This window comes from Parus major, chromosome 1A, assembly GCF_001522545.3.
Source record: "Parus major isolate Abel chromosome 1A, Parus_major1.1, whole genome shotgun sequence".
NCBI lineage: Eukaryota > Metazoa > Chordata > Aves > Passeriformes > Paridae > Parus > Parus major.
The window spans coordinates 28574920-28596957 of NC_031773.1; the positions used below are offsets into that span (position 1 = coordinate 28574920).

The 22038-nt window shown below is 39.6% G+C and overlaps 1 protein-coding gene across 1 annotated transcript; it reads right to left on the reverse strand.

The window, feature by feature from the left end:
- Positions 1-411: 411 nt before the first annotated feature.
- Positions 412-21592, reverse strand: DBX2 (developing brain homeobox 2). The gene is made up of 4 exons (XM_015628158.3): positions 20963-21592; positions 8919-9014; positions 4132-4319; positions 412-1738 (listed from the first exon to the last, which is right to left on the reverse strand). The coding sequence occupies exons 1-4, from the start codon at positions 21294-21296 to the stop codon at positions 1415-1417; spliced, it is 942 nt and encodes a 313-aa protein (XP_015483644.1). The 5' UTR covers positions 21297-21592; the 3' UTR covers positions 412-1414.
- Positions 21593-22038: the final 446 nt, after the last annotated feature.

Genomic DNA, 22038 nt, shown 5'->3' on the forward strand with positions numbered 1-22038 from the left:
AAAAGGTAAAACATTAAATAACAATTTACTCCACAACAATTGCACTGCTTTTTCAAAGCTGTACAATACAGTTCAAAAAATTTGGAGCTCTAGGCAAGAATAATCAGAAACATTCAAGGCATATATGATAAGAAAAGCCAGACTAGATTATCATAATCTTTCACCTGTAAAATGTATGAATGCCAGAAAGAAAATAGTCCCTATAAAACCATAATGTTCTCCAAAAGGTTTTGCCTGTAACATAAAAGATCTTTAGTCCCTCTTCTCAGCAAAGGCATCCATAAATGTATGAAAATGAATGTTATGCTCCCATCTTAAACTACAAAGATTTGCAAATAAAACAAAGAAAGATACACCTAAATTCACAGATTCCTTCATTAAGATCTTCTTAAATTGGACTAAGCAAGCAAATAATTTTAAGTAGCTTTAATAATATTCGAAGCTACTTGTATTACACAGAATACTGTTCTGTCTTTGATACAGATATATGCTAATGTGTCCTTACTGGCACAAGTTTAAACAGCAGTAAGTCAGGAATAATGCTACTATGCTATGTCATCTCCATAAGTAATTTTCTGAACTAGCTGTAGTAGCAATTTTTCCAGTTACAGGTCTGTTGCTTAGTGCATTTTGACTACAATTCTGCACACTGTCATTACAGTTTTGAAATACAAAAGATTGTGCCAACACCCCAAAAAAAGAAGCTGCAGTGTTAACAATGCTAGTAGATTCATGCATGGGCAAAAAGACAGAAGTCAGTGAATTGCACTTTCCAATACATACTCTCATCTGAGTTCCTTAAACACAGAGTATTTATAGAGTAGGTTGGTTGCCTTATAATATTGCATACTTGACCAAAGTTATCAGTTGACCTGTGATCATAATAAAGCTAACTGAATACTGACATAGGTGAGGACAGATGGAGAAAACACAACAAAAATGCTTACATTTGTCCATACGAATCTATTGTGTTAATGAATTTCTAAAAGAAGCCAAATCCATTTACTGTCTTGAGAGAAACAGAACTCTTATCTCATGCACAGAAGAAATTAATTGGTCTGACTACAATGAGAAATAAAAGTGACTCTCTATTAGTGTGTGTTTTAATGAGCACCACATACAGTGCAGATGTATAAATCAGAGCACAAATTCAGCTTCATGCTCTTCACTTCATTTTACTTACCATCAGTTCCTATTTTACTTAAAGGTCAGTATAACACTGGAAAAGACACAAGAAAAGATTGAATATTGACGAATACTTCTTAAATCATTAGTTGTTTGCAATTTTAATGTGTTAGACTTTAGCATATTTTTGAAGCATAAACTAGTTAACTTTACAATGTTCAAATATTGTTAATCTTAAAAGACTGCTCATTTGAAGCCTGCACTCTCCCACTCCATTTACAAACTGCCCCTACTCCCTCACACTTGATGATGCCTTATTTGCAGTGTCTTGGTCAGGATACAAATAGAGTGGGCTCTGCAATGAATTTGCTCTTGGAGGTGGTTGTGTACTAGTCAGTCTTTCAGAATTTCCTGGAGAATGCTCTCTCCACCTTGGACTTGCCCGCTCTTCAGACGTTTCCCACACAGATGGGCATGGGGAGGTAAAATTCATGGTGGATCGTGAGAGGTAGTTCTCCTGAAGACCTTCTTCTTGGAGGCACCTGTTAGAAAGCACTTCTTTTTCTTTGGAGTTTCGCCATTTCATCCTTCGATTCTGAAACCAAATTTTCACCTGTTTGCAAGTTAATGAGAGTTAGTTATCATTCTTTGCTTTAAACAACTTTGCCCTAACAAGTGCTTTTTCTCTTTCCATCCTCTCAGTTTCATATTCCTTCCTTATTCATTGTTACAGTAGAGATCCAGTGAAGCCAGCTGACTGACATTATCTGAGGATTTTCCCATCACTATTTATTACACCCGGAAAAAATATTCTCCTTGACTTTCACGCTCTACAACAGGTGATTACTTAGCTTAGACTGGAAAATGGACAGCCCAATATCTAGGGATAGAAGAGCTTCCTATAGCAACATCCTTCTAGACAGAAGATAACTCCCAGAGAAAATTAGTATCATCATTAAGAAAACTAAGTGATATTACTGGTGGTGTGAAGGCCTCTATTAAACACAGACTGTACGAAGAAGCATGACTGTACCTTCCACAAACATAGATAAAATCAGCTTGGCCATACAGCTTTGAAAAGTGTGTTGTAGGACACAGGATTGAGGATTTAAAGACATTTTGTCTGCCTGCATACAGTTTTTAAGGAGTTGTCTAGAACCCATATGATTTTGAGATAAAATCAACTTTTCAAAAACTTTAAGTTGCAACTCTTAAACACAGGCACTCAAAGACATTTATGAAATGCTGGGGAAAGCTTGAGGGAATATACAACCAGGAACTGGTTTTACATGAAGAGACGAAAGGTGAGAGTGATCAATCAAATTATTCAGACTGTGTTCTCTTTTCCCTTGAACATTTGCTTTTAGGTCTAGTATTCAGATACTTGATATGAAGACAAAGGGGCTATGGTTTCAAAGGTTTGAGAATCATTGTCTTAGATGACAGGTATTTTTCCTCCAGCACAACTGGTCAGAAAATTTAAGAAGTAACCTTCACAGCAACTTCTCTTCCTCTCATGAGGGGAATAAAAAAAAAGAGACAAATATCATCTGGTCTGTCACTGTCGTGAAATTATATTCTTGGAGTAGTAGTTGTTATCTGTGTATCATTATACTATTTTTTACAACCCCAAGCTCTCTTGAATAACATGAGCACAGAAAATAATCTCGAGGAAATAACTGTAATATTAAGAATTACAATTGGGGAAATTTTTTAGGCAGCACACTGGTGAATGCAATTACACATTTCCATTGAACTAGTTTTTCGGCAGAGATTACAGTTCTGTACATCACACTGAGAAACACCACACTGCTTATTTTTGTTTATTGTTGCAGTGCTTGCAATGGTGTCAGTCATCAGGTTGCAAGGAACCACCACAGACCACCAGATCTAAACTCCTGTGCAAACTGGAGCCAACTGCAAAGTTTGATCAAATTGTTGAGAGCCTTTTCAAGTTCTGAAAATCTCCAAGATAAAGATGATGAGAGCTCTCACCACCATTCCCAGGCTTTTCTGTCCCCTAGACAGCTTCTGCACTCATATCTTAAGCACTTTCACTCCTACTGCATGCAAAGAAACAAAATTGTACTGTGACCTCTCAGTATTTTCAGCTGCAATCTAGAGGGCTGCATCTACTCCAGCTCCTTCAGAATCCTACCTGTCAGCAACTACCATGTTAATTTTCTGCTGTTACATGCCCTCACAAACTTTTTTTTTTTTTTCCACAGTTTCTTTCAGATTTTGTGCTCTTCAAGCCAGGCTCTTTTCCTTTGTTTTTATCTGCAGATAGATGAGACCCCCAGGATTCCAGACTAGGCTACTGCTGTTCAGCACCACTATTAATGTAGTTGTTCAGTCAGAACAGCTCAGTGGAGGTATTAGATCCTCAGCTAAACTCTAAATCCTGCAGTAGACCAACTCAGACTCATGCAAAAAATCCCATAAAATGTGAATTGGTAAGTAAAATGGGAGTATTTTAGAAGGTCATCCTGCAAGGTTTTTCTCCCTAAGGTATCTCTCAGCTTGAAAATCTCTTTCTTTGTGCAGTCAAGTGTCTCTCCATAGGAATGGTTGCCTGTCTCTTGGGGCAGACCAATTCCAAAGGAAGTGCTGTTGACTGCCTTATCCCTAGTCGTTCATCTGTGAGTGGAAAGGGTGCTCAGTGGAATGAAGGAATGATCTATGCTCTCATGTTTTTTTCCACTGCCTTTAGAGTAGTGGGATGGAGCATAGTTCCCTACACCAAAGTCTCCATGGGGGCTCTGTCAGACAGCAAGAAAAGGGAGTTGAAAATGAAATGCAGAGGTCATGTCTCTTCGTGTGAAAATGGAGTGATCAATTTTTGAATGTATACATAGAGGAAACTGTTAGAGTATTCCCTGATTTAAACTACCATTGATTTGTTGAGGTCTTTGCAGAAGAGCTCAGGGCTGCCCCTGAACTGTTCATTTTTCCTCCTTCAAAGCCATTTTAAAGATTTTTCCCCAAAAGGGAAAAATTCCTTACCTGAGACTCCTTTAGACCCAGGTTAAGGGCCAGTTTCTTCCTGTCTGTTTTACTAATATACTTCTGCTTCTGGAACATTTTCTCCAAAGCTTTCCTCTGGTCTTCAGAAAAGACAGCTCTTCTTAATATGCCTCTCCGGGATTTGGAGTTAGATTCCTGGGTCAGAAGAGGCAGCACACTTTCCTCCCCTAGTGGAAATAGAGAGAGTTTCCTGTAACATCTAGCACATACCAGAGAATATTAAGTGCTGTTCAATGCTTGCAGACTCTTGTCCCACTTTGGATTTGTTGGTGTTATAAGTGTGTTGTAATGCTTCAGTTATGTACATTAAGGATTAAATTCTCACTTGGATCTAGAGGTGCTGTCAGTACTCAAGAGTCTCCCCTTGACATGGTGCAAAGTAAATCAGATGAGTTCAAAGATAAATATTAGGACAGAGCCCATTCTACTGCAAAATTCAAATACAGTCAGGGAGGAACTTCACTTTTCTTTGCCTGTGCTCGCCACTGAATAAACTGCAACAAGTTTTCCTATGAGTTTACTTACTCCTTGTGTAAAATTAGATAAAAGTGGTATTGATACAAAGAAACTAAGTAGGCCTTCCTTTTTTTCTTCTTTTCTTTTTTTTTTTTTTTTCCTAAGGAAAGGCTTTCAGAGTGAACCATTTCTCAGAAAATCTCTGGTCATTCACTTAGTTAGTATAGAAACTGCAGCAATTTCTTTATTAGAGAATTTGGAGAGTACTTGGACTTATTCCTTTCAGCCTCGTTTCTAATCCTTTGACATCTCATAGTAAGTCCTAGGAGGACAGTTTTCAGTGAATCCAGTCACATCCCCTTAATGTATGCTAGAGGGAGCCCTACCCTGGAAAACAGCCTCAAAACTGGGGGACAGAGTTGCAGTGAAGTAGAAGTGGTCACACAAAGATCACAGAATCCCAAGATAAATCCCTCATGCTCCTCACACTCAATAAAACCTAAAGCCTTAGAGCTTTGCCATGCTCCCTCTCCCCTAGAAAGATATGGTGACTGTTTCTCCTTTATCTCCTAGAAAGATAAAGGAGAAACAGTCCTTGGTAAAGTTTCATATGCTTCCAGTGTTCCCAGCTTCCTCAAATACTCATACATGAAGCAGGAGCAGGGACCAGTTGAATAGGGCCCATAATCAAGGAGGCATGTGATAACTAGGGAGATGCAAGCAGGCCAGGAAACAGCTGCACTTTGGCTCAGAGACCTGTGCCATGGCTGTACAGCCACTGAAACCTACAGTCTTGCTGTAGGAGTTGCAATTCTCAGTCTTGCTGTAGGAGATGCAAGCTGCCCTCCTGCTGTCCACCTTCTCACATCCAAGGCCTAGGTTGCCCTCCCATCTTCTAGTTATAGCAGCTGCAAAGGTGTGCTGCTGCTCAATTCCTACAACAGATCTGATCATTTTCGTATCGAAGCAAAAGGCAAATTCCCCCTGAAAAGCAGATTCTCTAAAATACTAAACATTTTTTTTTGGTGAAAAAGTCTATCAATTCTATTCAGCTGTAATGGGCTGGGGGGGAAATGAAATACATTTTTTCAATTTATATAGTGCTCTTGAAAATATTAATGAAATCCAGATGCAGTCTCCACAAACTGTTCCTTGGGACTACACCACATTTCAACTTCTGAATAGTATATATATACACACACATGGGTATATGTATCTTTAAACACCCACAGAAAAACAAACACACATATACTGAGGATATTGTAGTATAATGATGTGACACTGAAGTGTGTATCTGTATGTCTTGCAGAGTTGACTAAATACTTTTGTAGCTATGTGTTACCAGTTTGATATTACATACATTACCCCTGCATCCTGCTTCCAGCTCTGACCAGTAGAGTACCAGAAGCTGAGCAAGTGTACAATGATTATTCCCTAAAATAAGATTACCCCTGTGGAACATTACTGATTTAGAGGCCACTGCATTCTGCCAATTCTTTTCTTATACTTTTTCTTGTACTTTTCAAGATCTTTATATATGTCCCTCATAACAATGTGTGGTAAAAAAGAATTATTATGATTTACAATGTTATAGTATAAATAACCTTTAATTTACACAGATGTATTTCAATTTTCAAAATTATATCTAAGACCAGATACAAAAATCATACTACTGGTTAATTTCCTGATATTTATTACTCTGTGATACACAGTCAGACTTCATCCAAAACCATACAAACAAAAGCAAAATGAAAATAAAATAAAAAACCAAGCAAAAGTCAAAATATCACAATGGAGGTTTCCACAAGGAGCAAGCCAGGTTGATATCTCTCTGGGGACTGCAGAGTCTCTTCATAACCCCCACTGCATACTCCAATCGTGGCCACAAAACTGGGGGCCAGCTGGGAGCCTTCCTTCCTCAGGCATGTTTTCTCTCTTTCTTACTCAAACTTAGTGAATTTAGGTACCTTTTTCCAGGTAGCCTCTTATTAGTTTCAGCTGAATTGTCAGCTATTCTGAGGTTTACTGGAAGGTACAGTCCAGCAGAAGCAGAACTGGTACCTTCTCTCATCCCCACTGGGGGATGAGAGACACCAGCAAGGGAAGAGGCGTAACAGGGCTGGTCCTTGCCTCCCTGCCTCCATTCCACAATGGAGTTGTCAGCCAAGGACAGAGGACGCCAAATTATGTGACCCCTTAAAATTTGTCTTGCCTGGCTGGTTGTTAACAGTCAATCAGCAAGGAAACAACCTCCTGCTGGAGCCCTGAGGCACCAATTAATTCCTGTACAGGCAGTATGTAGGGTCCAGTTTAACGCCTATATTAGACCAACTTAATAGTGAGGCATCTTTACACTCTAAGGCACAATATGTGCTGGATTTTAAAAGATTAACTAAACAAAGTGTAATGTTGAGCAGAATGTTCAGAAGCATTAACAAGCAGCACACGGGTCAAAAATCTGAAACCTACCACCAAATGAGTAACATGAAGAATTTCTTTAAAAATAAGCCATTTTCTAGAATGCATTCCAACTGTTATACAAAAACTAAATTTCAGTTTGTGGATTATAGGATTTTTCAGTGCAGTGGGATAGGCAGTTATTTATACATTTCAACGATTCCAGCAAAATTAAATATGTAAGCTTGCAGCTCGTGATTCTGAACATGCAACAGAAGGTTTAGTGTGCTGCTGAGATAAATGTGACCAACTATTTCCTAGGTTGCTGGTTTGATTTTTGTTAAGTCTTCCCTTTGTATCCTAATATATAGTGATAAATGTCCTCTTAATCTGTGGAACAATCTTCATTTGCCTTCATGGCAGAGACCACCTTGAAGGAGCAAGTAAAAGCTTTAGTCATGGTTTCCATTTTTTCATTAGAATTCAATACATTCTAGTTAAATGGACAATTAATAGGTCACTTCCAAAATAGTAGTGTATCAGTCCTGGTTAATAAACAATCCCCACAGTTGATAATGGGCCTATGTATTCAGCAAGTCCCTGTATACACTCAGCTCATCCACTAAATCCCTTTTCAGGTAGACAGGGTTATATGGGAAGATGAGCTAGAATGAGTCTATAAAAGTCAGTTTCATTCACTGCTTTATTTTTCAGTCAAGTGCTTTAAATGGTGTCCAGAAAATCTCTTGGAATGTGAGACAGGAGAAAAGACTGGCACATAGAGTATTGCTTTATGGCCATACAAAAGGGCAACTGACCCTTGCCCAGGCCTTTTCAATGTGAAATGGTTCCTAAAGTTCATCTGCACAGTGAAAAATTGTGGTGAGGTCGCGTGTGGATGAGTAAAGTGAAAGTGGTGATTGGTCATGGTGCTGTCAGCCATTGTGGGAGAGCCTAGGCCATGTAAAACGCTCTGTGGGAAAGTGTCAGCCCCCTAAAGAGGTGCTCAGAAACTTGCAGCTCATTAAACTGCCAGCATTTGCTGCCTCACTTGTCAAGAATCATTCAACTTAGCAACTGCCCTTCTGAAACATTCATAAAAAGCATGCACTTTAGTCAGGAATGGTTTGAATGCAACTGTGATAAAAAAGTATATGCCAGAGCATACATAAACTCCAATTTTCATTTGGATTTGACAAGCAATTTGTGCTTTTTTCTGTTTTGAAGAAAAAAGAAATGCTCCTTCTGTTTGCATTCCTGAGCCATAAACACAAAATCATGAATGACTGTCCATTCTTAAACTATTTCATGCAATCTTCCCAATCAAGGTTAAATTTAGTTTTGGATTAAATGGAAGTGTGCTACAGTTCTTAATCCTGAATAGAACGTGTACACTGAACAAAATTCCCTTCAACATACTTCTTCAATTTTTTACATTATGATTAAAGAAAGAGAAACAAATTAAACATGTGCACACATTTGACTGCTACAAAAAGAATGACTGTTGTATTTAAATAATCCTAAGGCTTCCTGAATCATAATTTACCCCTAACAGACATTAAAATGCAGCACACATTTTACAATCCTCCAGCTATTTTATTTGCAAATGTTTATTGACACTGATTTTTAAGAGTTACTGATTTTAAAGAATTGTTTCTAGCAAAGTGAAAACAAGGCACTTTCCTAGGTTAGCTCTGTCTGGGTGTCTCAATGCCATTAGAAACCTCTCACAATTGCTCAGTGTACTTTAGTTTGATAAATCTTTGGAAACCCTCTGAATAGGATTGCTGTGATTTTACTAAGGAATTAGCTGCTGCCATTGCATCACCAATTAGTTTTCCAGAACACATTAAATCCTGCTGCTTTGGTTTACAGAATAACTCAAGCATTACTGATGAAGCATAAAAACTTACTTGGAAAAGCAGTGGGGGATGCAGGGTGCTGACAGGACCCACCACAGCATGCCGAGTAGAATGGCGGGGCTCGGAGAAAAAAGTGTTTGGAAAGAGCTGCAAAGAAAGCATAGATCTAATTGATTATCCATTGAGCTTAGGTGATATTCATAACAACAGTCCTCCAAAAAGTCAGTGTGTAAAGTCCTGCCCCACAAGTTCTTTTTCCTTTTTTCAAGATGGTGATATTTTTAAGGCAAACAATGATAAACCAAGTAATTGCTCCTTAATTTAGCAAGGTTATTTTACATGTGTAGCTAGCTATAATGTGTAAAATTCTCCCTATATGTATGAGAATGAAGCTCTGCAGACTAGAACTTTCCCTCTGTAATTTCTGTAATTATGGGGGTTTTCCTAAATATTTGCATTGAACACATTGTTTCAATAATGTGTTGCTGAAATAATGAGTATAATGAATCTGAAAGTTATTTAAAATAACTCTAGTAAGCATGTAATCTTAGAAAAAAAAAATCAGCTGGTACTCCACTGCTGTTAACAGCACTCAAACCAGTAACATCCACAAGAAACCTTTATTAATAAACTTTATAAAATGCCATGAGATGAAACAGCTGAGCTCTAATGGCACATACTAAACAACCTGATTCTGTTATTCTGTCAACTTAAGTCTTTCTGGAAAAGTGCTGTAAATTTAAATAAACCACTTGCTGAAGGCTCTACATAATAAAAAAAAAATAATAAAAAATCTTTAAAATCAACTCACAGAATTAGGTAATATTTGGTAAATTTTCTAAGTTTTTTTTTTTTTAATCTAAGTCTTTCATATCTAAAAAGTGCTTCCAAATCATGGAAATATCTTAATTATCTATTTATCCCTTAATTTTTTTTTCTATAAGGCTTATGGGCTTTTTCCATTAATCTTAATTACCTATCAATTTCTGCTTGTACTAGTGAACTATGAAACCTGGAATACTTTTTGGTTTTGAAAAATGATACACCATGCTTGCTAGAACTGTACACTCGTAAAATGTGATCAGCATCAAAACATCTCTGTCACTTTCTTGTTTTGGTTTAGGCAGAAAATAAGTGCTTCTAGAGCCAGTACTGTAGTTGTACAAATATCCAGAAAAAAAAAGTAAGTAAAAAAAAAAAAGTAACTGCACACTTAGGTAAAAAAAAAAATCAATAATCACAATGGAAGTTAAACATATCTAAGCCATGCTTCTAATTTTTAAAAGCTTTTCAACTGGAATTAAAAATAAAGATCACTCAAAATTAGGTTGTTCAGTATGTATTAGGACCTCAAAATAAGTTTTCTGAGCCTTAAATTTGTTGTTATCCCTGAGCAAAAATACTATTGTTGTACAAGTCTAACTCAAAACATTTTTTTAAGTATTAACTTGTAATTGCTGATTGATAATCATTTTGCTGGAACAGCTTTCTATTGAAATGTTGCTGTTTCTAATGAAATACAAATTAATTTCCTGGTTTTGAGACATATACTTGAAAAACTTTACAAAAAAAAATTATGTACACTAGGCATTAGTATTCCAAAGCTTCTTTACCACACAAGACCATCAAATGTGGAACCACATCCTTAGAAACTTAGAATAGTAGAGAACATGCAGGCAAATGCTACCTATCCCATGTATCCAAAGGGTTTCAATGCAACTGAGGAAGTGTGTAAGCTGGAAAGGATTTGACTAACTCAAGAAGCACAGGAGCTGTAGAAGATAAATATCAGCCAAGCTCCTGGACATGAGAGCTCGTCATTGACAGTATGTTTTATGCTCTGCAACTCCCAGAATCACAGGTGAAGGAGCTTTTCCTCCCTTCCTTAGGAGGCACATTCCTCATGCTTTTATCAAATTTCCCTTACAGTCAGGTAAAACTCTCCACTTCTGAAAATATAACTTAGAATACAGAAGATACCACACTCCATTCCTTTGCTTTCTTCTTAAATGTCTTTAATGTCTTGGCAGCCATAATGTCCTATTCCCTCCAATCATTGCTCCAGCACCTTATTCAGACATGCAATTTTGGTCAGACTTGTTGTCCTGTCCTTGATATTCCCTCTTGTAGTTTCTTAACTCTGTCCAGTTCCTCGCTCTGTTTTGGTAATGTGGGGTTCATAATGATATGTGATAAAAGCAGAGACACCTGGATAAATCAGAATGGAACAAGCTATTGATTTAGATGGACAGCATGCTCCTGCAAGTAATGACAGGAATAGGAAAGGACAGTTTCCTCCATTCACTACATCTCTCAACAAGTAAGCTGCATACATAAAGGTCTGACGATGGATCAGTGTGAAAACTTACGTGAACTCTTTGTTTAAGCAAACTCCAAAGAAGAAATACATTTTCATGGAAGTTGCTGACAATGATTTAATACACTAGCACAGTAGCACAATGCAAACAGAAGAGATCTTGACCCTAATTCTGCTCAAGTTGATGGAAATCTTGAGGCTGGCTTTCCTGGATATTTTACTTAATTCTTTCAACCAACTGCTGCTTTTTCTGCCTGGAGGGTACATATCTCTCTGAAGCAGAATATTTGCTTAAGAAATAAGATGCACGTGATATCCTCACATAACTCTGAACAAAGAGGTTCCTGAGCTCACTTCTCCAGATTTAGTCTAGATCCTGGGGAATAAACAATGCCACAATGTCTCTACACCTGTAGCCAACATGTATGTCCATAGCCTTTTTTAAAGGCTATTTATGTATAAAAAATAGCCTTTTTTAATGTGCTGCAGCCATACTGATGCACAGATGAATTTTACATTATGTACATGAAAGTACATCCCTACATCTACTGAAGCTGTTGCACTCAAACCAACATGCAGCAGTTTTGCAGAGTTACATCAGTAAAAAAAAATGTGATACTCAAGGGATACTCAACTCTGTCGTGGGAGCTCTACATAGAGAAAAATGTTAATGCTTCAACATAATGTATCCAAGTACATTTTTTATCTTTGATAAAAACAACACAGTTCATCACAATAAATGGCTTCCACTAGCTGCATGTAACTCCATTAACAGAATTAAAATTGTCCAGAGAAAAAAATTTGTTATAACTGTATTTCAGAATTATACTGGAATTGTACCTGTAGAAATGACATAATGCCTATCAGTTTTGAAAACAATATAGAGGAAGCACTACCTATTATTTTCTTTTGACATGTATCACAGCAACTCTATCAATATCTGTTGATCAAGGGACCTAAAGCAAACATTCCTTGCTGTTCACATAAGGATGAAAATTGCTGAAAAGTAAGAATATTAATCTGCCAATTTTTGTTCAGAATGAGGTACACAGTAACCAAAAAGGCAGCCATTGCTCCCAAATATGTATAGGAACTTAAAGCAGGGGCCAAATCCTGATAACTTGTATTCAGGACACTTAAGTCTTTTTCTGCTTTACATCTTCATTTCATTAAAACTGAGACTGTGTGGAACTAAGTGTTTCACAAAAGCCAGTCTTTACAAGTTTAGCTTCACACATGCATGAAAAGCATTGAAGTATGATGTAAGTGCCTTTTGGTACTTCAAAAACTGTACTATATGTCTTAAAAGAAAATGTATTGGATCATACATACAAAAGTATTAAATACCTTGGTGTTGTGGTTTTGCTTTTTTGTTTTTTTTTTCACAAAACAAATTCTTTTGACACTGGTGCTGCATGCAAAATTTTAATAATAATGTGCACTACATTTACCTTTGTGAATAGAAATCATTTTACAGACAATAAAATAATACTAAACATGTATTATACTAAACCTCAAGCTTATCTAGTGCTAAAATTCAAAAAGGAGTTCAGATATAAGTACTTTAAAATACACTGCCTGCTCTGAAAATATTCTAAATTCAAAAGCCCTTCCATTATGAAGTCATACTGACAATGGGATCAGAAGTTTTCCTTCCAACTATCCATCCTTTTGAGAGTAAGGTTCCCAAATACAGTCCAGTTCAGTTATTAGGTTATTATAAGTTATTAAGGACACTGTTTACTCTTCCTAATTCTACTGTTGTGAAATAACTCAGTAAAGAATGTATGTAGGCTATCAGCCATTGGGAAAGTGGGAAGGAGCGAAAGAAAAATGGCTATTGAGGGAAGGTGAAACTGGTGGTAAACTTCTGGACTTCTGGTATTATACAGGCTCCTTCACTGCACATGCTGCTAGTTTGTTGTGGGGTTTTAAAGATAACTGACAAAAATGTGGTATCAACCTGTGAAGAGAGCTGGAACACCTCAAAAAAAATTATTCAGAAAACTGCCCAGAGCCAGATAACAAAACTAAGAACAGGACCAGAGAGACCTCAAGCTGCATGAACACTTAAATTCTCCAAATATTGCTAAATCTACATGAACTGCTTTCCACCTTGATGTCAAGGATCCAGCCCTGGCAGGACCCTTAAATATATCATCAGTAAAATTATCACATTTCATCTGAGAACCTTGGATGCCTTTCAACATTTCATCTGAGAACCTTTGTGCCCATAACATGAGCACAACTGCAATTTCCTACCTGTATCATTCTTGGCAACGTTTAAAGCAGGCCAAAGCTGCAGGGAAGTTTCACGTCATGAACAGCTCCCTGAAAAGCAGTCCAGCAGCAGCTCTGCCAGCTTAGTGATCCAGCTGAGCTGCATTTCCGCTCCTGAACCACAAGTCCTGGACCTCATGATGAGTCATGGTTCTTTCCCTAGCAGTTACTGTCTTTAGAGTGCAATGCTCCAGCAGCAGTTGTGCACCCCCAAAGCATTTCAACCAGCTGAAGAGGAGCCTCCAGCTGCGAGAACAAAGCAGCAGCCACTGCCATATCTCACCCAAAAGTGACTGCCATCACATGGAACTGGAAAAACTTACTGCAAGAGCCTGTGGTGCAAGACCCCTCAAAATTGGCTTAGCTGCACTCTCAAATTACCATTTGCTTCCTATTTATTCCTGGAAAACACAGCCACATGAATGCTCAAAGGAAGTCAAGACAAAAGGAAAAAGCGGAGTAGCATCCACAGATCAGTTTTAAAAAACTGTCAAACATTCATGGAAAGGGTTTTAAAGTCCTAAATATACATATTTTTAAATCCTATATAAAACATGATGCAAGAAATGGGCTTGCATTTATATGTTGGGTCATGGTGGGGCTTTTAAAAATGGGCAGAGCAGCCCCTAAAACAGGCTTGAAATGTGTTAACAGCATAATCACCACATCTACAGCAATGCAATGGCCAGGAGCATCACACTAGATTATCTGAAGCCACATTAATCAATGTCAGTTTTCAGAGGCATCATTCACATGCCTAATTATTATGTTGTAAGTTGTTGTACATGATTTTCACTGCCTGAGGAAATACAGCAGCCAGAGGCAGGTGACAATGCATTGTCAGATCTCACCTCTACAACTCAAAGCAACAACCAATCTCCACAATGTTCGCCACAGACTCCATGGGTACCCTGGTGTCAGGAGTAACTGTGGCTTCTACCCTCTCCATGCCTCATACACAGCCTTGCTGTTGAGAAGATGGGAAATCTACCTGGGGATTTACCAGCTTTTTTTTTCTGGCATTGTCCTTCCTCAGGATGCCCATGTACTAGTGTGCCTCAGCACTTTATGATTACCAGTTCTTGTCAAAACAGGCATCACTGTCAGTTCTCTGTCTGAAAGTTCCATGTCTTGCCCAAGCTCCTTGTCTTGGCCTCCTGTACAATCCTGTACAGAAGGGATAAGTAGCTCTACATAACAATTAATCACTTTAAAACAGACACAGAAAGTGTCTCATCCTCTGGAGGCATCTCTCTGTATTGACTACACATTAGAAAAGATTCCTGCTTTTTATTAAACAGCTGAATTACTATGACATTCTTCATATCCTTCATAGGTAACATCAAAAGAGTATTATCATCTGTACAGCCATAAAGACACTAAAAAATGTAAAAATTCAGCTAGAAAGACATTAGTTATTTTCTTTGATTTTCAACATACTGCAATTTGTTTAGATATTATTTCCTCAAGCATGGCAAAATTAAGGTCAGCTGCTGCAAGAGAACTTTTCAGTGATATTTCATTGCTGCAGCCCTAATTCAAAGTCTTACAATAGGCCAAAATGCCTATTTATTCCTGTGGTATGCACTGATTACCCAAAGATTTTACCTGGAGCAGTCTTTACTTTTTGCAGTATTGCTAGCTCCAAACAGACAAAAGTCTCAAGATAATATAAACAGTGTTAGAATAAAAAATAACACGTTTAATTCTTTTTTTCTTAACACAAGGGGTTTAGCATTATTACATTTGTACAAGGAAATACTTTTTCAAGTTGAAAGTTGAGATATTCACATGGTCACAAGGAGGTAACATTGTCAACACACACTCAGAATACTTTAAGAGAATTATGCGCTACAACTGCAGACAAAAGCAGCCTCTCATGAAAAATTTTCATAAGCTTTTCAGCACAAAGCAAAGGCCACTTCTCCAAAGTGACAAGTCACCTCGAAGAAACACTGTCCAGGTTACTGAAAATATTTAGATGCATAATTTTATAAATATCATGGTCTACATACCTAACATTTGAAATAGCCTCCTACTGTCCACCTGCAGTTGTTTTCATTTTGAAAAAAATACCTCCTCTTTCTGCTATGGGATCATGATTGACTGCAAAAGTACTATGTAAAACATCAGCTATTTTGCAGAGCTGCTTTATAAAATAATGCAAAACACCTTCAGAGGGCAATGGAAGCAAAGAACTTGCCTTTCAAAATTTAAGAGGATTTCTTAACAGAAAAGACACAGTACAATAAAACCTGAAATCTGTGCTTGAGTTTACTGATGAGATTAATCCTTACCACAGTCATGTGTTTTCTAAAATCATGAGCAATATACTACAGGATTTCAGAAGACCAGCTCTTTCTGCTGTACAAAATACATTTTACAGAAGTTAATTTACTAACTGCAGGCATGACTGATTCCATGGTTTCTCCTCAGTCAATTTCTTTTCTACAAACTCCATCACTTGTCTTCCTGGTGCAGCTCTGAGATCTTCTGGCAGTATCTAAATCTTGCTAAGGACCAAAGTCAGGATCCTCTTCCTTTTAGGAGATGGCATCATGAGAGTAGCCAAAGGAAGAAGCAGTGTCCAGCCAGTGCTCATATTCCTCACTGAGCACAGACTGCCAGACTAGTGGCTGGGTTGGAGAGTAGCTGGCACTAGTCTAGCTCTGGCAACCTCACAGTGAGGACAACAGTTTGTCCTTTAAAAGCCATTTTGCAGCCACTCTTAAGATATGCTGGGAATTCCAGACCAATTCTATTAAATGGCTCACGAAGTTAACTGGAAACAGGAAACGTGCTGGACAGAGTATGTGATCTCTAATAGTTACAAAAACTTCTTTGCTTCCAAAGAAGAACTTTCAAAACAATTACGGTGTCTCAGTGTTCCTGGCAATCAGGGAATAAGAAAAGATGCCAAATAGATCTCCCCTCCTTAAAGAAGCTTTCTATCTCCAAAAAAACACTAACAAACCAAGAAAATCCTAACACTTGTCAGTCAAGTTGTTGCCTGAGTTAGAGGGAGTCAAGACAAAACATTAGGCTCTTTCCTGTCTTTTATTTTACTGAAAGCTAGTGTTACATGTCGCTTGAGGACACTCCCTGGCTGCCAGTTGGCTCAAAATCAATAATTAATATGCATTAATTCACTAAGAAGAGGTCCAAAAGGAAAGTAAAAAATATCACTTAAATTTCAGTAATTTAATTATCTCCTGGTTGCCATAAAGAAACACAAGACAGTTTATTAAATATGGGAAATAAAGTATGTTCGATTCAAGTAAGTAATACAGGATAGAACTGTTGTCATTACCTTAGAAGGAAAAAACTGACATAATTTTCCAGAGACTTAGCCTGCAAAAGACTTAGATTAATTTCCTTGCAATTAATTTCCCTCCAGTTTTCTGTATTATCTTAGGTAAGTCACCTCATTTCTTTTTGCTCCAGCTTCTCCTCTACACAGTAGAAATTTCTCTTGTCTCACTGGCACACTGTGATAACTTCATCAAAATGTAAAGTACACAAATGTTACAGAAAGAATGCAGAAATAGCACAATATATAGCACAAATGTATCTGGATATGCATAAAGTACATGTACAGATGCTTACTGTAAATCAAATTTATATTTACTGTATAGTTCTTCCAATTTCTTTTGTGTTACATGTGCTGTCCTTCATTCTGCTCTATGTATTCTGATGTTTTAGGTAAAAATCCCCTAAGATAAATTTCTCAGCAGGTTTTACAATGGAATTATCTCACAGTTGGTTTTCTTGCATTTTGCAATCTCCTTTCTCAGTTAATCTATAAAAATGCCAAAATTAAAGCAGAAAGACAGATTCCTTCCACATGAACATATTCAGGTTGTAAAGCACTTACTGTCTACCTCCTCCAGGGCAAATTACTTAAGAAGAGCAGAAATATTCAGAAAAATTATTCCAGGTAGCAGAGTAACTTCATATTTCCTAAGAAGGTCACTCAGCTCTAGTGCCAGCCAATATTTCTGGAAACTAAGTCATGAGGAAATAAATATGTGGGGTGGACCTCTTTACAGCACCTGTGCTACAAGGCACAGCATCTCAGCATCATCTGGACAATTTTTATATGTCAGAAAACACTGAAGAAAGCTGTCAAGTCTTCTAATTTATCCAGAAGACAACAATAGGCTTGGAGTCAAGGGACTAAAACCCAGATTAGCAAGAAATTGAGGACAGCAAAGAGCAAAGGGGCTTCAAGCAAAGTGCAAAAAAGCCTGTGGGAATGCCAAGCCAGTATAAATTGGCATACCACTGCAGAAGGCTCATGAGTTTATTGTATTGCAATAACGCTCCCTCTGCTTTTCCTTCCTAAGTCTTATATAACATGCTCTTTCTTCATGTTCTTCTTAAATGAAACCAAACTGATTTCAAACACCTATGATGATTTAATTTTTTTAAATGTATGTAACGATGGGAAGTGATTATTTAAACTTTTACAGACAAATATATTTATTTCTATCATGCTCATTAGATGATGGAATATTTAGGGTGTGACACTTTCTGAGGACTTGTTCAGTTTTTTTATTCACAATAGTTTTGTAGGAAATATAAATAAAATACAGATGCAGACAAGCACCTGAAACAGTCCAACTAATACTATGAAGCCTATAAATTATGGGAAGGAAACTTGCTGATACAACTCAGTTGCTGAGAAGTTACAAAAGGAAAAATTACCATGACCAGATAGTCCAGATCAAGAAAGCCACCCCACCTGGTCTTCTTTGCCACCATGGATAAGAGTTTTTCAATTTACAGAAAGAATAAAGGATTTACATTCTTTAGCACTTTTATGGAGTGTTAAAAGGTACCCTAAAATGGAGTGCTTTCTTCATGTCTTTCCTTTGTAGGTAATGTGGATACATATAAAAAAGTTCAGGTTATTCAGTTCAGCCTCTGGTGTGATTTTACACTTCCTTCTTTTTAAGAACTTTTGGCGACCTCACCAGAATTTGGGATTTATGGGTAATATAGATTACTGTTTCCAAAATGTCTGGTACTTTTTCAATTGTCTTTGTTGGTTTTTTTAAATTAAAAAATAAAAGAAAACTTGGCTTATGCCAATCTAGTTTATTAGGGGACTTTTAGTCCCTGCTTGATCTATAAAGCACTTGCTAGTTCAGAAAGGTTTTTTGAAAACAACCTGCTTTATAATTTTCAACAGTCTTACTGAAGACTTCAAAAAAGATTTTTCCAAAATGCCACGTGATTTGGAGGTTCCAATTAGGCGTTTATTCTTAAAAAAACCTCAGGAAATTAAAAAAACCTACCTAGCACAAATTCTTTAGTTAAAATATCTTCACTAGTCCCTGAAGCCTAAAATTCTTGTTCTGCCAAAATACTCCTTTGCCCTATCACTGTATAAACAAGAATTACACACAGCCTGACCACCCCAGCCTTACTCACAAATGCAGTGTCTGACTGAACAGTTTCCTCAGTATACGCCTACACTAGAGACAAGAGACTCCTTAGAAACCACAAACTGTTCCAGCAAGACAGTTCCAATCTAATTCAAATTTATGAACATTGAGACAACTAAGCGTCCTCATCACCTTAAGACATACAAGTCAGATCAGAATCAATAGACCCCTGTTTGAAAAGAAAAGTCATTGTCACAAGTGTACAGACACAGAAGAATTTTCTTGTGGGTGCACAACAAATGAGGAAACACTAGTATTTCTCCCTGCTCAAATCTGAGAGCCTGGTGCTTTTGCTAAGATCTGTGGAATCAGAAGAAGAATAGGACTGGACTCCGAGTCACTAGGCAGACCTACCACACTAAAATCACAACTACTACTATGGGTCAATCAAAAAAAGAAATAATCCTGGAAGCAAGCATTTGCAAAATGTGACCTTCTGCAGTAATTTACCTATAGCTTTTTAAAACAAACAAACAAAACTCCAGATGAACAAACTAACAACAACAAATAAAACCCCAAAAATACCTTTACCTCTAGCAAATAAGAGTGCTGGGGCATCAGCTGTTTCTATTTTCACAAAAAAATATAGCATTTTCTCTAGAACTTTTTTTTTCAGGGTAAGGGCAAAGGGCAGGCAGGGATAATGTTCATCGAATTGCAGGAAGATGATACTTGTCCTGTTCCCTGGCCTATAGTTAGTTAAAACAAACATGTTTAAGTAACTGATATGCTTTAGATAACACCTACCTGAGAGGTCAGGAACATTCAGAAACGTTAATGTACACTTTGACTCTCTCCTGCCTACCTTGAAAGAACATAATGCTAAAGGATCAAATACTGCTTTGGATTTTGAAGAAGAGTTTGCACGATTTAATTGAAACAAAACTATGTTTGAAAATAAAACAATTACTTATGTTTTCGAAACAAATATTTTGGTTTCACATCTCAAAGACTTAATTCAATAAATACAATTCTGCTTGTCTGACTTTAATTTTAAATGCATTTAAAACTTCGTGACCATAAATAAAAAAAATTTTAATACCGCATATTGGAATAAATTTCTGCCTTCTAACAGAAAAGCAAAATACAATATAGATAGTCTAATACTGAAGTAATTGAATGCAACTTCAATCAGTTCCATGACTAATAGAACTACGTATTTCTTAAAATATGTTGTTCATGCGCAGACAAAATGTATTTATACGAAAATCGGCACATTCAAGAATCAGAATGGGTTCTGTAAACCTGTTTGTTTCCAATTCCATGGCACGGGTTCCTGCGGGCCCCGGCGGCCGCGAGCTGGTCCCCACCACTCTGCGGGGCGCTGGCTCTCAGTGTGACACCGGGCCGAGCGGCTGATAATGCACATTTACACCGCTTTAAAACTTTTCTTTTTTTACCCCCGGCCCTGGTTTTGTCAAAACTTCCAGAAAATTAACTGTTCTACATGGCTGAATTCTCCTTTTGGCAGGGTCCTCCACGCCTTGGTGTCCCGCAAGGCAGGGCGTGCGGAGAAGGGGGCTGCTGCCTCCCGAGCTATCGCTGCTTAGGAAGATGGGACCGTTCGCCTTCCTCCCAAAACTTGGCATTTCAGACTTTCCCGGAGCGCCTGTTAGCGACGAACCTTTTACCACCCCTTGAGGCTGCGGGACGTCAAGACCCGAAAGAACCGCGATCAGGGGCATTTAACAGCACCCGTCGCGGCCATCACAGGGCTCTGCCGCGCTCTCCGCAGCCACAGGTGCGCCGCCCGGCCGCACTCGGAAGCCGCCGCCCGGCGGCCCGCACCACCGGCCCCGCCCGCTCCTCGGCGTCCCGTTGCCAGCGGTAGGGCGAGACCCTCGGCCGGAGCCCGGGGCAGCCCCCGCCGCACCCCGGCGGTACGGCACCCAGCGGGCTCGGCGTCCCGCCGCCGCCTGCGGGCTCCTCGGAGCGGCCGCGCCTCTCCCTCCGCCGTCTCCGCCGTGCGGAGCGCGGGGCCGAGCCCTCGGAAAGCCCCTCGGTGCCGTCTCTTGGGCGGCGGGACGCGGGGAGGGGGCCGCGCTCACCTGTGGCTGCCGGCGGGAAGATGCCGGCTCTCTCCGCCGCCGCGGCCCGCGCTGGCGGGCGGCCGCCGTCCGCCGCAGAGGGGTTGAGCACTTGGAAAGCCCATCTTGCCGGGAAGGGACCCCCTGAGGGGTTGATTTGTTCCGCCGCGGGGCACAGCTTGAGGGGCACGGGGTTGGCGGGGAGGGGACGGAGCTGGGCAGGGCTCGGCGCCCCGGCGCGCAGCAAGTTCTCGATGAGAAAACTTTTGCCCAGGTTGCCGAAGCCCGGCGCCGCCGGCAGGTTGAGGAGAGCCGAGGAGCCCACCAGGTCCCAGTAAAGGGCGCTGGGCAGCATAGCGAGGGCTTCTACCCTCCTCGCCCTGCCCTGCCCAGCCCGGCCCGGCCGCCGCGGCCCCACACTGGGCTGGGACGGGGAGCCGGGCTATGGGGCCGGGCGGGCTGGCGGGGCGCCTTCCCGAGGGCTGTGGGGAGCGGAGCGGAGAGCTCGGCGAAGCTGTCCGTGGAGACGCGGCGTCTCTCCGCCGGGCTGGAAGGTGTGTCCAAGCGCATTCATTATGTCAGCCGGGGACGAGGAGTGATGGACGCGGCCAACAATGCCGCCCTGCCCGGCAGCCCCCCGGGGAGGGGGCAGGGCGGGAGCCGAGGTGGCTGTCCCGCCGTGCCCGCCCCGACATGGCGGCGGGTCGCGCCTCCCGCCCAGGGGTGCACCTGTGCGAGGCGGCGGCAGGGGAAGGACAAGGCCGCTGGCCTCCGTCCCGGCGGGGAAGTGGCTCCGGTGCTGGCCGCGGAGAGATCATGCCGACCTAATGATCCCATGAGGTAATGGGAAGATAGTCATTAGCTCACTCCCTCTGGGCATTTTTATCTGGCCTTTTTTTTTTTTTATTTTTTCTTTAGTTAACCACACAGAACATGCACGCTGGATTTTCAACATTTGTCTTAATAAATCTGATTAAGATCAACACGGTACTGTTAATCATGTTTTTCTCGAGATATTGGACAAAGCTTTGTGTGGGCATAAACATTCTTTGTCCAGAATAGCTTAGTCCATTTTTACTTCTTTGCATGTAGTCTTT

Excerpts from the sequence above, each read along its gene's own strand:
- DBX2 (XM_015628158.3), bottom strand. The coding sequence starts at position 21,296 with ATGCTGCCCAGCGCCCTTTACTGGGACCTGGTGGGCTCCTCGGCTCTC. Across the intron at positions 9,015-20,962 it reads CTTCCCGCCGGCAGCCACAG|CTCTTTCCAAACACTTTTTT; the intron begins GTGAGCGCGGCC and ends CTTTCTTTGCAG. Across the intron at positions 4,320-8,918 it reads ATCCCCCACTGCTTTTCCAA|GGGAGGAAAGTGTGCTGCCT; the intron begins GTAAGTTTTTAT and ends TATTTCCACTAG.